This window comes from Sardina pilchardus, chromosome 2 (genome assembly GCF_963854185.1).
Source record: "Sardina pilchardus chromosome 2, fSarPil1.1, whole genome shotgun sequence".
Classification (NCBI taxonomy): domain Eukaryota; kingdom Metazoa; phylum Chordata; class Actinopteri; order Clupeiformes; family Clupeidae; genus Sardina; species Sardina pilchardus.
Window position 1 is genome coordinate 19,810,570 of NC_084995.1, and position 15,655 is coordinate 19,826,224.

A 15,655-nucleotide genomic window follows, 5' to 3' on the forward strand; every position below is an offset into this window, starting at 1 on the left:
GCAGACCACAAAGAACTGCAACTGAATTTAGTGTGCTGAAAATGTGAGTGTGGCTGATGTTGCAAAAAAGAAAGAAAAACAGAACTAATCATGTGTTATTTATTATACTGTATACGTGTGGTTTGTGTTGTGCTTGTGGCAATAATGATTCCATTATTCATCAGATGGCCCCTTCACAGCTGAGTGAGGAAAGTAATACAGCTTGCTGTTCTATTAGGTGAGAATGGAGACAGATTGCCCTTTAAGCCTGGCTCTTAAACTGCACTCACAATTAATGTTGCCGCACAGATTTAATTTGCTCACCTTGTCAGTGCAGAGATAATGCAGGAACTGATTTCACAAACGTGGCTCAACAGCTTTGTATTTTAGCCTCAGCGGTTTGATATAGGGTATAATCAGGGACGTAGCAGTGGAGGCTAAACGCAAGTAAACACAGTCTATCCTCCTCTGCAATTTCAGAAACAGAGTTTATCCACCTTTTATTAGAGTTTATCCACCTATATCAAAAGAGTTTATTCACTCATTTTTTTTTGTTACATTAAAAAATCAAAATGTATTATTCACATTCACAATACGCTCATCGCCACTCTAGGAACCATTTGATACCCCTCGTATTGTTATAAACACTGGACAATAACCTCCACCATTATCAGATGTGCTCTGAATGCGTAGACAGGCGGAGCCAGGCTATCAATCCACTCACTGTGATGACAGAATTCATAGTTTGCCCACTTCTTATTTTACCACTACATGGGTATAATACATTTTAGCACTACCTTGGGTACAATACAGTTTAAGAGGGAAAGTATACTTGAAAAGCAGACACACGCCAGATGTGTCTTGTCAGTGATTATGGCTGTTTGCCTCTAGAATGCTAACAAGTTTTACAGTATTTAAAGGTGATACAATCATGGCACCCCTGGTACAAAGGGCCACACAACTGCTATTCACATCCTGTGTGACGTAACAACAAAAACACGTTACTCGCATGCACAAAAAACATGGTTGACATTTGGTTGACAACATCTGTTTTTTGTCATCAGGAGGTGAGAATTTTGAAAGGTTTTGGTGCTAATATCTGTTAACTTTGAGAGGGTAAAGCTTTATTTTATTTTCATAATCTTTGTTTTGTGAACACATACAACTGTCAGTTTGTTAGTTAACAGAAATGTTGTGATTATGGCGCTCAGGCTGCTTGCAAACTCTCATTTGGATGTGGAAGAAGATAGTGTAATGGTTAGTGACGTGGACATGAACATACCCCCAGTACGAATAGCCTAGGCCACACCGCTGAGCTATTCGCACCCTGTGACGTAACAACAAATGTGCAGAGGTGCACATATACATTGATACTTGTATCAGACGGGGTGTCAATAGAACACATTGCTGTGTACACCGAAGTACGAATAGCATTCACTTCTAATTGCACCAGGGTATGAATAGCATACACAGCTATCTGTGCCAGACAGGGTATTAATTACTACGCTGTTGTGTACACAGGGGTATGGAGTACGAATAGCACATTGATATTTGTACCAGACATTGCTGTGTGCACCAGGGTACGAATACGCTGCTAATTGCACCAGGGGAGGGGTCCAAATAGCCTTAGCCTAAAATCAAAAGCATAACTCTGTTACACTGTTGCAAAAGTCTGCTTTAAATGTCCAAACAAACTGTTACTGAACAATTGTAGGAGAGTGAAGGACTTTGTGTCTCCCTGTCATATCAACATGGGGCCTTCTTTAGCATTTTAGGCTGTCACGCTCTGGCTGCTGGGTTTGTACCAACATGCCATACAGTATCATGAGTGAAATAGCCTCAAGTCCAAAGCTTCCCAAGCAGTTGAAATGGGGGTGTTTGATGTCGCTAATAAAACTACCCTTCTTTCCATGTCTGGCCAAAGATATGCTGTAACTCCCCTGCTAAATTGTCTTCATACCAATTACCTGTCATTAAAAAAAACATCCAATAAAACATGATTGAATGGGTGTTACTGCCTTTGACAAACTATGTGAATGTTTCATTTTCTTGTTTGATTTCTTGTTTCTACACATTTAAAACTGAGACGAAATTAAAATGTGTTTTTAATATGAACATGAAAAAAGTCTGTCTATTTAAAAAACAAAACTAACATTTAAGTGCCAATTTTAATCTTGCAGTGCCATATCACTTCATAATATGATCAGACTTTAATTCCGATGGTTAATGAATTGAAAATGTCTCTGCATTCTTATGTAAACCTGCATTTTATCCTGTCATAGACAGAATTTAAATGTGGAATATATATGGACTTTGATTAATCAAACATGAAAGGCGATTTCTTTTAACAAAACGCATATGTATAATCTTGACAATCTTTATGAAAACAATTTACCAAATGCAGAGATAATCTGACAGTAGCCAACCACAGCCAGATGTGGTCCATTGCTTCACTAACATACCATAGCCAGCACTGTACCATTTACATAATAACATTTACATTTAGTTTCATTTTAATTTAGCATAATATATATATGCATTCTGTAACTGCCAAGTGGAAGCACAATACAGTTTTTCTCAATTGTTTACACACAATTTCTGGTACTTGAGACACAATTCCAGTAATATGTAGCTCATGCACCAACCTCCTGAACCGATTCTGCTGAACTATAAGCACAATTTCGGCTTTACACTCAAATTGCAGTTCTATAACACACTGTTTTCAAAACACTACACACAATTCTGTGCATTAGACACAATTTTCATGAAGAACATCTCTTGTTTTCACAAAGAACACACTGCCATTCAAATTCTAAAGCTAACTGCCCTACCATGCACACTGACTCATCAGATGGGCAAACTCCTGTCACACAGTCTTACAATTAGCAATCAGAGCTTTAGTATTACAGTAGTAGTACAGGCAAAGGCAGAGCCAGAGGAGTGAGAGTAAGAGGAGGAGGATGGGGAGGCCAAGGACCGTAATCTCTGATGAGATCCGAGCCACTAGAACATTGCAGTGCTGCGTATCAATACAGTACAGTACCGGACAGTACAATACAGCTCAATGAGCACAGTAGTACAGTATTGCCTGTGGGCTGTTCTGTAGGACTGTACAAATAAAGCATGTTTCAAGTATTTGGGGAAAGTAATCCTACTTTGTATTCCTACACAGTTTACAGTATTTTATTATTTGTTTGGCAGCCGAAAGATTACCAACACAAGGGCTTCTGTCTCCTGAACAGGAAACTGAAATCATGAGCATTGTCCTAGAAAAAACGGCATAACAATACGGGAAATACAAAGAAAAATAATAGAAAACAATGAGATATTTCAAAATATTGATAGGGTAAGCATATCAACTTACTGTATCAGCTTATCTACTGTTTGTAGTACTGTTTGTAGTGTAACATTGAACAAAAAAAGGCCCAAGTCATTATAATGAATGGAGAAGAAGTGTTTTCAATTCATCGCAGTGTTTTACACTGCGCACATCAGTGTTTACAGTTTTTCACAGTTGCTCAAACACTAAACCCCATTCTCTGAATCAAATTCTCAAATGCCTGAACACATTTATTGAATTATTCCCTTTTTTGGCAAAACCTTAGACTACTTTCACCCACTTTCACCCATTTTACCAAACTCATTAACCCTTTTTGCAAAACTGTGAACACATTGTGCATTCTGATGCACTTTTTAATTATATTGATAACCAAACAACGCAGAAGTTGAACACAATTAGTGCACAGTTGTCTCCATTTGAACACTACCACTCAAAATTGATAACACTTCTGTCTAATGATGTGACAACCAATATAAGTCAGTTCAGAGTTGACAGAGACACAGGGGACAACAAGTGTGTGTTACAGTAGAAGTGGGGTACAAGGAAGAGGAGGGTGCAGGTAGGAGGAAGAGGATGAAGAGAAAGACAGAGAGTCCCAAGAGTTGCAATACTGTAAATTATGATATTTGGGCAACAATCATTGACCATGTTCTGGTTCATGGAATGCCAATGAGAGAAGCAGGACTTCATGGTCCAACCCAACATCAGTGGTTTCTCTGTGGCATCAATAATCCAAAGATTCAGACTACAGAAGAGAAATAGCATAAATGTCCATTATCATACAGTAGGCTACAGTAATCACTGAACATCCACTGTTACACACTTACTACCCTTTGAGCTCAACTCTGAGAGAGTGAAAGAGCTGAGCTATCAGTATGTCCAAGTAAGTCTAAATTTAGGCACAATACAATATTACAGTATTGCATACAGTACTATCAGAGTCTGTGGCATCACAGTACAAATCATATTCAGTACAGTATTGGTCTTTCTGTTCACTTACAAAACTATTGATTTATATCTTCATATAGGCTAGAGGATATGAGTAGAGAGTAATATAAGTCCTCATTCTTTATTTTCATTGTGATATTTTATTTTTAAAATTAGAATGAATACAATTCCTCCAGGAGCCATAAACCCTGCCCTGAAAACTGTCATCCATTGTTTGGTGTATTGTCTTATCACTGCTCTGCAGGAGTGTAATTTTGCCTGATGTGTTCAATGATTTGAGACCATTAGTTAGTTTTGAGCAAAGTTGAAAGTGTTTTGAGGTGATTGTTCAGTTTTGCAACAAGATTGAAGGGTTTCGAGAATGTAGTTTGAGAAATGAGTTTTGTGTTCACAGTTTTGAGAAAAAGGTAAAGAGTTCTGAAAAAGGTGTTCTAGCAATTGTGAAAAACTGTAACTGGTCCTTGTAAATGTCTTGATATATGATGGCTTGTGTGTGTCTCTTGAGAACAAAAGAGCATTTTCAAGAGAAATTACATTGTTTTGAAGGTAAAGTGTCATTTTGCAGGAGAATTGTGGAGTTTTGCCCATTGTGTGTGTTGTTTTGGATTTGTGTGTAGAGTTCTGAGAATATGAGGCATGTTTTCAGAAAATGTGTGTTAACAATCGAGAAAAACTGTAAAATGAATAAATTGCATTGTTCAACCTGAGGGCATATAGTTAGGCTATAGCATACGTATAAGTTTTAAGTGAATTTGTGTTAAATACAGGATTTTACATTTGCACTCCCTTGGGCTATCCCACACTGTTGAAGTCCACACTTGTTATATGGTCAAGAACTTTTGTTATGTTTGTTCATATTTTTTAACATAAATGACATGGAGGGTGCACATTTTTATTATCATGATTGTTTTCTAGGATTCAAAAGAAGAAGAAGAAACACTCACACAATACTCTTTGCTTGTCTTTGCTTGAGTCTGTCTATGTTTGTCTTCTGTTTGTATGTAAATGCTGATGTCTGATGTGTCTTGTCCTTGTTACTTGTTGTATGTGCTGCAGAACAGGAACCTGCTGTAAATCAGTTTTTCACTGAGTCAGGCCCGTTTTAAACTGTAACTTTGTTACTTTTAATACTTTCCTGTATAATAAATATGAAATTAAACTCTCCATGCTGGTATATACAGTATTCACAGTTCCCACACCAGTCGCGTGCCAAAAGTCAAATGCACAGACTTGCAGTGTCTTACGCACTGTGTTTAACTCACTTGTTGAGATTACTTGCCTAAAATCAATGCTATTTCTTTTTGAGGTGGAAAGGTTAACTGCTCATTTAAATCAAGTAAACTATACTTGAATTGTTGAAGTTTGTGCTGTAAGGCTTCAAGTCATTTTGGTGATTTGCCTGTAGGGATTATGGGTAAATGCTATTTTCCCAGGGTTTCTAACGTTTATCTATTTTTCTGTTTATTGTGGCTTCTTGGGATGTGTGGAAAGTAGAACAACTGATGAGCAAAATGACTGTGTAGGTGATTTTCAGAGTATGGTGCAGATTACCATTGGGGAGAAGCCCACTCTTAAGATATAAAGGAGATTTTGGAAAAATATATGTCTCTTTCTAGGTTCAAGGTGAAATTGATTATATTCAGATTTGACATTGACCTGCCCATTGGAAGGTGTCATAAAATGTGTCTCTCAGTGCTTACTTGCATTGTGTGTCTGTACATTTCATCCTGGGAGGGGTATGGTCCCAGAGTTAACAAAACTCTGTAAAGTTTCTATGAATTGAATTAAGTGATTGAATTATTTACTCAATGTAAGGTTCAAGTGACATTATGAATTGAATTAAGAGCAAGTGATTGAATTATTTACTCAATGTAAGGTTCAAGAGACATTTCCATCCCACCCATAGTACTAGGCTGTTTTGAATAGTCATCTATTCTACATGATGGTGTGTGGCACCAACGTAAATTACCCAGCAGTAGGACAACAAGAGTGTTCCGTATAACCTTTAGTGTCACTGTCACTGAGTTATGTATTGTAACTAGAATCAATTTCAATTTTAATTTCAAGTGATCTCTTTAAGAATATATGAGCTGAGGCTGTGGTACCCTGGGGAATGCATTGCGGGAAATGTCATATTAGTTAGCTGAACTAAGTTAAGTGAAGTATAGGATTTCTAAGTATTTCGTACTAAGACATGAGTGCAGCACGCTGTGCCATTTCATTCAGACTTAATGTGTTTTTGTGAAGTGAAGCTAATTAGAATGTACAAAGTAAATTGTGACAACTACTGTAAGTTGCTAGTATTTGAGGCATTTTTCAGAACTGAAGTTAACTAAGTAATACTTACCCAAAGTGTGATAGTACATCTTAATGAACTAGTGACTTACTATAACTTCATTCAGATATGTTCCTTTATCTTTTTTCAGACAATAGGTTTCCACATTTTGCTTAAGTAAAGTAAACTTGTCAGGTTTTACTGTGTACACCCATATCAGTTATCCCTTACCAAGTGTGGACTGTGCGAATGTCACTGTTCTTCAGTTTTCAATAAGAGCCCTCTGCCCAGAGACGAAGAAACATGTCTGATCACATCAGCTTGTGGAGTCTGCAGTGAAACAATCATACATCTACATTTATATATTTCACCACAATCAAATAGACAAAAAAATATATATTTGTAAAAAATGTAAAACAGAAAATGTATATTATCTGTAGCACTATTGAATGTAAGGAATTTCTCTTTTTTTGTTTGTGTATCACCTTCATCGTCTGATTACTGTAAATTGGGATGTGAGATCTCTGATTGAAGATGGAGATGTTTGAGTCAACTTGAGAAATGAGAGAACACCACAGGGGGTATAGACAACTGAACTGATTCACCTGATTGATTACTGATTAATTTTGCTTAAAGAATGGCATGAGATCGAATGCAGTCATCAGAAATACATCCAAGGCACCTTTAGGGAAAATGGCAAATGAAGAAAGCATGGATGTGGTCTTATTTATTTGCTATCTTCTGTGGAAGCTTGGAATGTTTGACTTTGATGACCCAGCAGCACAACCCAACCACCAGAATGTGTTGCTCACAGTATTTCATCAAACCACATCATGGGAAAGTGTTTGCCACAGAGACACAGACAAGAAAAAAACATATCAGTTCTGTGCTGATGGGCAAGTGTGAATGAAAGAGTATGAATGAGTTTTATTACTAACATGTTTTAAATGAAGCACTATTTAAAAAAAAAAAAAAAGTTTCAAAGTTTTTAATCATCACTATGTTTACCCCAAAAGAGGAGACATTGTCTATTTTCTGTTTCCTTTAAGTCAGACCAAAACAGAGAGCAAAGAGGCGCCAGGATGGTTATCTTTTCCTGACAACCTAGCAAGGATCATCACATTTCAAGTGGCAGTGCTTATCTGGAAAGACTTGCAAAAAAATACCCCATTTGACAGCCCTGTGTACATGCAGTCTTATCAGATAGAGACAGCAGCTGAGTGATGATTTACTGTCCCCTCTAGCACTTGAGATATTGATCCCAACAAGACCCGGCTCTGGAAGAAAAAAGACAGACAGAGAGAGGAGGGGGGGAAAAATGCTCATGACAATGAAAGTGTTGAAAGTGCAGTGTCTCGAATATCGAGGATTCCTCTAACTCTTTCCTCTGCTTGTCATTGCTGCAATCTGTGGCAGAATCAGCTGAAGAGATCCTTCTCACCACAAAGCAGTAAATAAACTTCAAATCGAGACAGTCACCCATTCCAGTCATCTCAGACTCATGCATTTCAAACATATGAACTTGGCACACAACACTAACCATCACCTCTGTGGTCCTTTTTGAAATTAGCAAGAGTCACCACCCTTAATGGAACTGCAAATACTGCAATCCCTTTCTTTTGAAATGTAAAAATAGCAAGAGAGAGAGAAAGAGGGTGGGTGGTTGGTTTGAGGGGGGGGGGGGGGGTGAGTGAGAGAGAGAAAACGTTTCATGTGTTTGGCATTTTTGAAGAGTTGAACACTAAGCAAAATCTCTGAGTATATAATTAAATATAATGAGGTCATTAAGACTTGTAAAACCCACCTGGGCGCTTTTTGAGGGGTAAGGGGAATTGCAGGAACTACTGTGGAATTCACATTTTTCTACATCCTTACACATGATTGGCTGAACAGAGCAGTTTGCAGGGTATAAATTGTATCCATCCCAGCAATTAGTTATTCGCTTCAATCTCAATCACAGAACTGTTTGAATTCAGCTGCACTTGCAGTTAACAAAAAGGTAAGACTCACAAGGGTTTTTTTAATTATTATTTTGAAGTCCTATCTTGTGCTGGCTGATGGAATTTTCAAACTTTTATGACTTTCTCCAGGGTACAGTCTAATCTTCTTCCTACCTCCTCTATTATTTTGTTCAGTGTGAAGATGCAGGCTGTTGCACTTTTGATGTGTCTCCTAGGCTACACTCTGGCAGCCCCAGTAAGTTCATCTCTGAGCAGAGTTTCTCTTTGAGTAGACCTTGTTTCTGGGTAGTTCTACAGTCTTAGACTAGAAGTGGTCTTTGAGTTGAGCTTATTACACTGTACTTTAGCTAGAGCATGTCTGAATGGCTGAAGCATCATATTCAGGGTATATACAGTATACACGCTCATTCACATGTTTCTCTTCTACCAGGCCCCGGGGAGTGACAGTGGTGAGGTAGGTCTTAAACATAACAAATGCATGAGGGTTGATGTTTGTACATCATGATACAGAAACAATAGATGAGCTTATGTTTGGTGTCTCTTTTATAGCAAATTGCAGCCCATGCCAACACTGCTGTGCAGTTGATGGAGCTGTATAGGATGCTAGGCAGTCAGGTGAGTGCTACTTGTCACAGTCTAATAGGTCATTCTCAGAGTTTAAATATCAGCTTATTCACGCTGTCAACCCTGTTGAGTTTCCCAAACAGATGCTATGTTTTTTGGGAAATTGCATTGCAACTGAAAAAGATGCTATGGTTTTTGGAAATGAGCCCCTCTCTGATTTGTATTTACATGTCACATGATTGGCATATTTCTGTTCTGTTGTAGGGAGTTGGAGCAGCTGTCCCAGCACTACCTGTAGGTTTAATTCAATTGATTCTTTTAATTTGTTCAAAAATTACATTTGAGTGTTGTGATTGGTCAATGGGCTCATTTGTTGGTATTCTCATTAATGTTGCATTTTGGGTAAAGTTAATGTAAGCCACTAGGTGCCACTGTTAGACAGCATGATCTAATAAGAAAACACCAGTAATTATGGACTTAATCCCAAATTAACATGTAAATTACACTGATGTAAGGGTGATAGGGGAATACACAATTAGCATGCATGCTAAACACTAAACAGTGGCACAGTTGTAAAGGTAGCAAATATTCCCTGTGTATTTGAGCAACATCTACAATGCAGAACAGTTTTCAAGATCTACGTTTTAGTAGAATGATTTTTGTTCTCACAGGTGGCCCCTGCAGAGGCCCGAATGGTAAGACCAAACCGCTAAACACCAGGAGAGAATGCCTCCTAGCCATACTACAGTCGTTATTAGTAGCCCATTCACACCTCCTCTCAAATGGGATGCCATTGAGTAATGGATTTGCGGATACACACTAGTTGTGCCCTGTGGTACAGTAGGAGTGCAAGCCCACAACAGCTCTCTGTGCCCGGCGCTGTGGTGACCTGATCTAATGGATTTGTTTGTTTTTTACTCTGTTTTTGTTGTTCTCTCTCGCTCGCACTCTGTCTTTCTCTCCCTTTCTCGTTCTAACTCACTCTCTCTCTCTCTCCCCTACTATGGCTCTAAATTTGAACAACACCGCAGGTACTGCAACACTTCAGAGATTTGCTATCTCTTTAGAATCACTTCGCTCTGTCTGGGGCAAATGGGTTTTGATCTCAAAGCACAAACTGTGCAGTGTTTTGAAACGTACATTAGTGTGTTTGCACTTGAGTGAATTATCATGTTTTGGTTCATTGATTTTTTTTCTTTTTTTTTCTCAGGCACCGTTGTTCAGTCAGCCAGCGGCTCCCCTGAACTCTGATGAAGAGGAGGAAGGGGTAGGATAATTGTTTTGTTCTACGACACATTTTAAAAGCATATTTACATGTTTACTTTTCAGATTGAGTTGTAACTGCCTAATTATCTTTATTCACTGGTCTCTTAATTATGCCAGTGATTAATAAATAGGCTCTCTCTCTATCACTCTCTCTATCTCTCATTTTCCTCTCATTCCCACAAACGCACACACACACTCACACTCACACACACACACACACACACACACACACATGCATATGCCCACACACACACACAGGCTCAGGTTGCTCTCGGTGCTGCCCCCGCGGCCCCCCTGAACTCTGACGAGGCTGAGGAGGCGGAGGGTGCGGAGGGTGCGGAGGCGGAGGGTGCAGAGGCCGAGCCCGCCGCTGAGGCTGGAGCCGAGGCTGAAGCCGAGGCTGCCGCCCCAGACGCTGCCGCCACAGACGCTGCCGCCCCGGCCCCAGCTGAGCCCGCCGTGGTGGAGGTGGACATCGCCGCAGCTCCCGTCGACGCCGCCGCTGCCCCCGCCGGCCCCGTGGTGGAGGTGGACGTCGCCGCCGGCCCCGTGGCCGTGGAGGTGGACGTGCCCGTTGCCGTGGATACCGCCGCCGCGGTGGATGCCGCTGCCGCCGACGCCGTGGCCTTGGCCTCCGCTGCCGTGGTGGCTGTGGACCCCTCCCTCCAGGGAGCCCCGCTGGCTATTGAGATCGACACCAACCCGGCCCCAGTGGCAGTCCTGTAGGCGGGGACGCTGCACACCTGGTATCCTTCTCTGCTCCCACCGGAGACGGCTCGGCCTCAAGCACGGGCTGCAGCTAAGATGAGATGAATGCATGCGAATCTGAACCTCACAGTAGATTAAATGGCGAAAATTTCCTTTGTGACCTTGGAAAGGACTCTGTGATTCGGTGGTGTTGTCCCACAGTCTAAATTTGATGACTTTTGAACTTCATTTGTAACCACCCCTGTCTTTCTGCAAATAAATATGGTTTGACACCATACAAATGATTGTACTCTAATTTTTGTCACTCTCTGTCCATTCAATTTCACAGCAGTTAAAGGGAAATAAGCATACCAAAGTAACTCAACCCCTTCAATTGCTGTGAAGCCTCTTTGACAACAGTTGACAACTCTAGTCTAGCTTTTCATCACTCCAATTATACAGTGAGAGACCCATTAAAGACAGAAGGCTGTGGATTGCACCCTTGAGGTGTAGTGTGTGTGAGTGTGTGTGCGTGTGTGTGTGTGTGTGAGTGTGTGTGTGTGTGTGTGTGTGTGAGAGTGTGTGAGAGAGAGAGAGCGACGGGAGGGTAGATGAGTAGCAGCTTGTTTTAATACGATCAGGGGGATCTGCAGCAGAGTGCTGACAGGGCGGGTGTGTCTGTCTCAGCTAATCCTCCTGTGCCTGTCCCACTGGCCAACAGAACTCCTCATGTGGAGACTTGCAGCTCAGAGACCCAGTTCCATTAAGTATGTGTGCAGCCCTGGGCCTCTGTGTCCCTGTGAAGTGGGCATGCAAGTTGATTAGAGGCCTGTTGTTGGTGCACTTTAACTTTAAACATCTCACATAAATAAATCAAAGGGGGAATGCGAATGCAAAAATGCGAATGCATTTCTATTTGTCATGTTTCCAAATGTGATGCATTGGATTTCTCTCATTTACTCGAATAAATGAGACAGCAAATTGCCAATATGTCAATGCTGTGAGATATGCCCATTCTCACTTCAAAAATATATCTGTTGTGTCTTGTGTCTTGGGTGTCGGGATCGCTTTGTGTCTCCGGTGTTAGAAATATAGAGGGTGAGAAGCTCTGTGTTTAAAATAGCAAAGCGTCAAAGTGTCAAGGTACTGAATCTTCTGATAACCCTACTCTGATGGTCTGCTTTCTCCCCTCGCCGTTCGATTATAATGAATGCACGGACCTGTGTCTCCCTAACACAAAGGAGGAGGATGGATAAGACTGTGACTTTGCCGCTGTCATTCTTCCCCATCTCTATAATCTCCAAATCCCTGAGAGGGTCAGAGAGGTGCGCAGACAGGACAACCACTCCAACCGCCCAGGCGCCAGCGGAACAACAGGTCAAAATAGCTCCCCTTTTGCCCCCCTCACAACACGTGGAATTTAATGGACAGTTTCGCTCATAGGGCTGTGTTGAATTTTAATAGCTGAATCACCCCTGGGCGTTCCGAAGACCGTCTGGCTGCCAATAAATAATGGATTGCTCTGGGACTTAGCTACAGGTGAGTTATGATGCTACCCATTTGATATGCGCATTAGTAGTTTTCCACACAAGGCTTAGTAAACCACAGGTGTTTCATGATCACAGAACAAGGACATTAGTGAGCATGACAACATCTACATAAAGCCCTGGAGGATTTCTGAGCATAATTTGGTCCGTGGACCTCAGCTTCATGCTAACACATTCAGAATGCTGTTCCTCTTTTGATATGGCTTATGGCTATAGTCATATAATGCTGATTGGATCATAAACAGCCACAGCAACACGGAGGAATGACTGATACTTCTTTATTATTGTGTTACATGTTCTAAATGTAGAGCACTTTGATCTGTATTCTGTGTATGAACGGTGCTATACACATCTTATTATCATTTGATGAATTCTAGCCTGCTTGAATGGGATAAATCATGCAATAGCAGTAGGCTAATCCTGAGGGAACCCTGCACTGTGGGTGGTTATTGCCCCACCACTATGTTTCAGGTGTCCACACAAGTTTGCAGATATGACATCAGCTCAGAGTGGTCATGGGGCTGCCCAGCCATCTCACGCAGTCCCCCGCACCATGTCTGAGGAGGCAGAGGAGGCCAGTGACAGACCCCGAAGATCATTCGGCGCCATAGACTCCCTTAACATGAATAATAACAACAACAATGAAGAGTGAGTATCCCTCACTCAAAAATAAGTAACCACAAACATGGATGCCATGAGTTAAGACTTTTCAGTCATTTATTTTAGACCTGACTTCTTTCAGTTGTTGAATATGTATCATGGCACGGACACTACAGTATGAAAGACATGAAAGTCATGAACACTACATTTTATGTGTAAGGCTTGAATCAGATATGAACTGGGTTGAGATATTAAGATTCATATGAGTGTGTGACTGTCACCCTGTCTTTTATTCTCATTATACAGGGATGAGAAGGAGAAAAAGAAAGAGAAGAAAGAGTGAGTTTTTTCCCCCAGTGCTATTGTGGTGATATATTCAGACTGGCTGAGACTGGCTAACTAATCTTGAGCTCTGTCTTGCAGGAAAAAAGAGAAGAAAGAGAAAAAAGAAAAGAAGAACAATGGAGAAGATGACAAAGAAAAAGAAAAGGAAAAAGAGAAAGAGAAGGAAAAAGAAAAGGAAAAAGAGAAAGAAAAAGAGAAAGAAAAGGAGAAAGAAAAGGAGAAAGAAAAGGAGAAAGACAAAGACAAAGACAAGAAAGAAGTGTATGTACATGGATGTAGAGTATGGAGAGTCATTTGGGTATTGACCTTCAGCACAATTCCTCATCGTTATTCGTATCACACAAACCAACTTCTCTTTTTCCTTTTCCTCAGACCAAAGGAGCCATTCATTATGAACCCAGGAAGCAGCCTGTACAACTACTGGCTCTTCATAATCTCAATCCCTGTCATGTACAACTGGACTGTGATCATTGTGAGGTATTGTCTGAAACACTAATGGATAGATGGTCCTAGGGGAAACCTCAGGAGCTTACTATGGTCGTCTTGCCTTTCAGAGCATCTTTTGAGGAATTCCAGCACAGGAACCTGTACACTTGGTTCTTCCTGGACTACACCGCTGACCTGGTGTATTTGGCTGATATTGCCGTGAGAACAAGGACAGGTAACTGTTTCCTTAATTAAGATTATAAGTCCCCAACACAACGCATACAAGTTGAGCTGACATTCTAAATAGTTGTTTGGTATTTTACATTTGTTTTTAGAACAGGAATGGTTCACATCTTTGCTTGCATTTCTCAAAATGTAGGTTACCTGGAGCAAGGCCTGATGGTCAAGGATGAGAAAAAGCTTTTGGCTGAATACATGTCAAGTAGACAGTTCAAACTGGATGCAATTTCAATGTTGCCCACTGATCTCCTGTACTTTTACTTGGGTCTCGACTATCCCGAGATCCGCATGAACAAACTTCTCCGGATCAACCGTATATTTGAGTTCATGCAGCGCATGGAAACCAAAACCAACTTCCCTAACATCTTGCGCATCTGGACCCTGGTCATGTATATCATAATCATCACTCACTGGAATTGCTGTCTCTACTATTCATTCTCTAAGGCCATTGGCTTTGGCTCAGACCCTTGGGTCTACCCTTCGCTGGAAGAGAAGGAGTTTGGAATGCTGCTGACAAAGTACTCCTTCAGCCTTTACTGGTCCACCATGACACTGACCACAATCGGTGAGATGCCACCTCCCGAGCTTGACTCCGAGTTCTTCTTCCACACCGTCGATTTCCTGGCAGGCGTGTTCATCTTTGCCACTATCGTAGGTAATGTGGCCTCCATGATTTCCAACATGAACGCAGCTCGAGCCAAATTCCAGGCGCGCATCGATAACATCAAGCAATACATGCATGCGCGCAAGGTGAGCAAGGACCTGGAGTTGCGTGTCATCACCTTGTTTGACTACCTGTGGAACACCAACCGATCGCAAGACGAACGGGAGGTGCTGCGGTACCTGCCGGACAAGCTGCGGGCGGAGATTGGCATCAGCGTGCACTTGGAGACCCTCAAGAAAGTGCGTATTTTCGCCGACTGCGAGGCCGGACTTCTGATTGAGCTGGTGCTCAAGCTGCGCCCCGTCGTCTTCAGCCCAGGGGACTACATCTGCCGGAAAGGCGACATCGGCCGGGAGATGTACATCATCAAAGATGGCAAGCTGGCCGTGGTGGCGGATGACGGGGTGACGCAGTTTGTAGTCCTAGGTGAGGGAAGCTATTTTGGGGAGATCAGCATCCTTCAAATCAAGGGCAGCAAGGCGGGCAACCGCAGGACGGCCAACATCCGCAGCGTTGGCTACTCAGATCTCTTCCTCCTCTCCAAAGATGACCTGATGGAGGCGCTCACTGAGTACCCCGATGCCAAGGCCATGCTGGAGGACAAAGGTCGGCAGATCCTCATGAAGGACAACCTGATCGAGCTCGACCCGTCCAAGTTGAAGCCAGACGAGAAGGACCTGGAGGGCAACGTGAACCGTCTGTTCAGCAACATAGAGATGTTGAAGGGTAAACTCTCCAAGGTGATGAAGGACCACAAAGGGGCACGGAAGGCATTGAAGGAACGCATCTCCCAAATTGAACGCTATTCGGGTG

At 41.6% G+C, this 15,655-nt stretch overlaps 2 protein-coding genes across 3 annotated transcripts in view; both read left to right on the plus strand.

Annotated features, from left to right (window-relative positions):
- Positions 1–8,479: 8,479 nt before the first annotated feature.
- On the plus strand, positions 8,480–11,146 carry enam (enamelin; the record flags this gene model as incomplete). 2 transcript variants are annotated; one of them, XM_062554998.1, is given in 8 exon segments in its annotated part: positions 8,480–8,541; positions 8,678–8,738; positions 8,934–8,957; positions 9,053–9,118; positions 9,332–9,361; positions 9,739–9,762; positions 10,278–10,334; positions 10,592–11,146. In XM_062554998.1, coding segments are annotated over 7 exon segments (723 nt in total). In that variant the 5' UTR covers positions 8,480–8,541; positions 8,678–8,684.
- A 1,080-nt stretch (positions 11,147–12,226) lies between these two features.
- cnga1a (cyclic nucleotide gated channel subunit alpha 1a) overlaps positions 12,227–15,655 on the plus strand; it is an 11,540-nt gene continuing 8,111 nt past the window's right edge. Inside the window, exons 1-7 of the mRNA XM_062551459.1 lie at positions 12,227–12,336; positions 13,039–13,215; positions 13,474–13,506; positions 13,591–13,773; positions 13,885–13,989; positions 14,067–14,173; positions 14,318–15,643. Of these exons, the coding sequence (XP_062407443.1) occupies positions 12,227–12,336; positions 13,039–13,215; positions 13,474–13,506; positions 13,591–13,773; positions 13,885–13,989; positions 14,067–14,173; positions 14,318–15,643 (2,041 nt within the window). The remainder of the gene's footprint in view (positions 12,337–13,038; positions 13,216–13,473; positions 13,507–13,590; positions 13,774–13,884; positions 13,990–14,066; positions 14,174–14,317; positions 15,644–15,655) is intronic.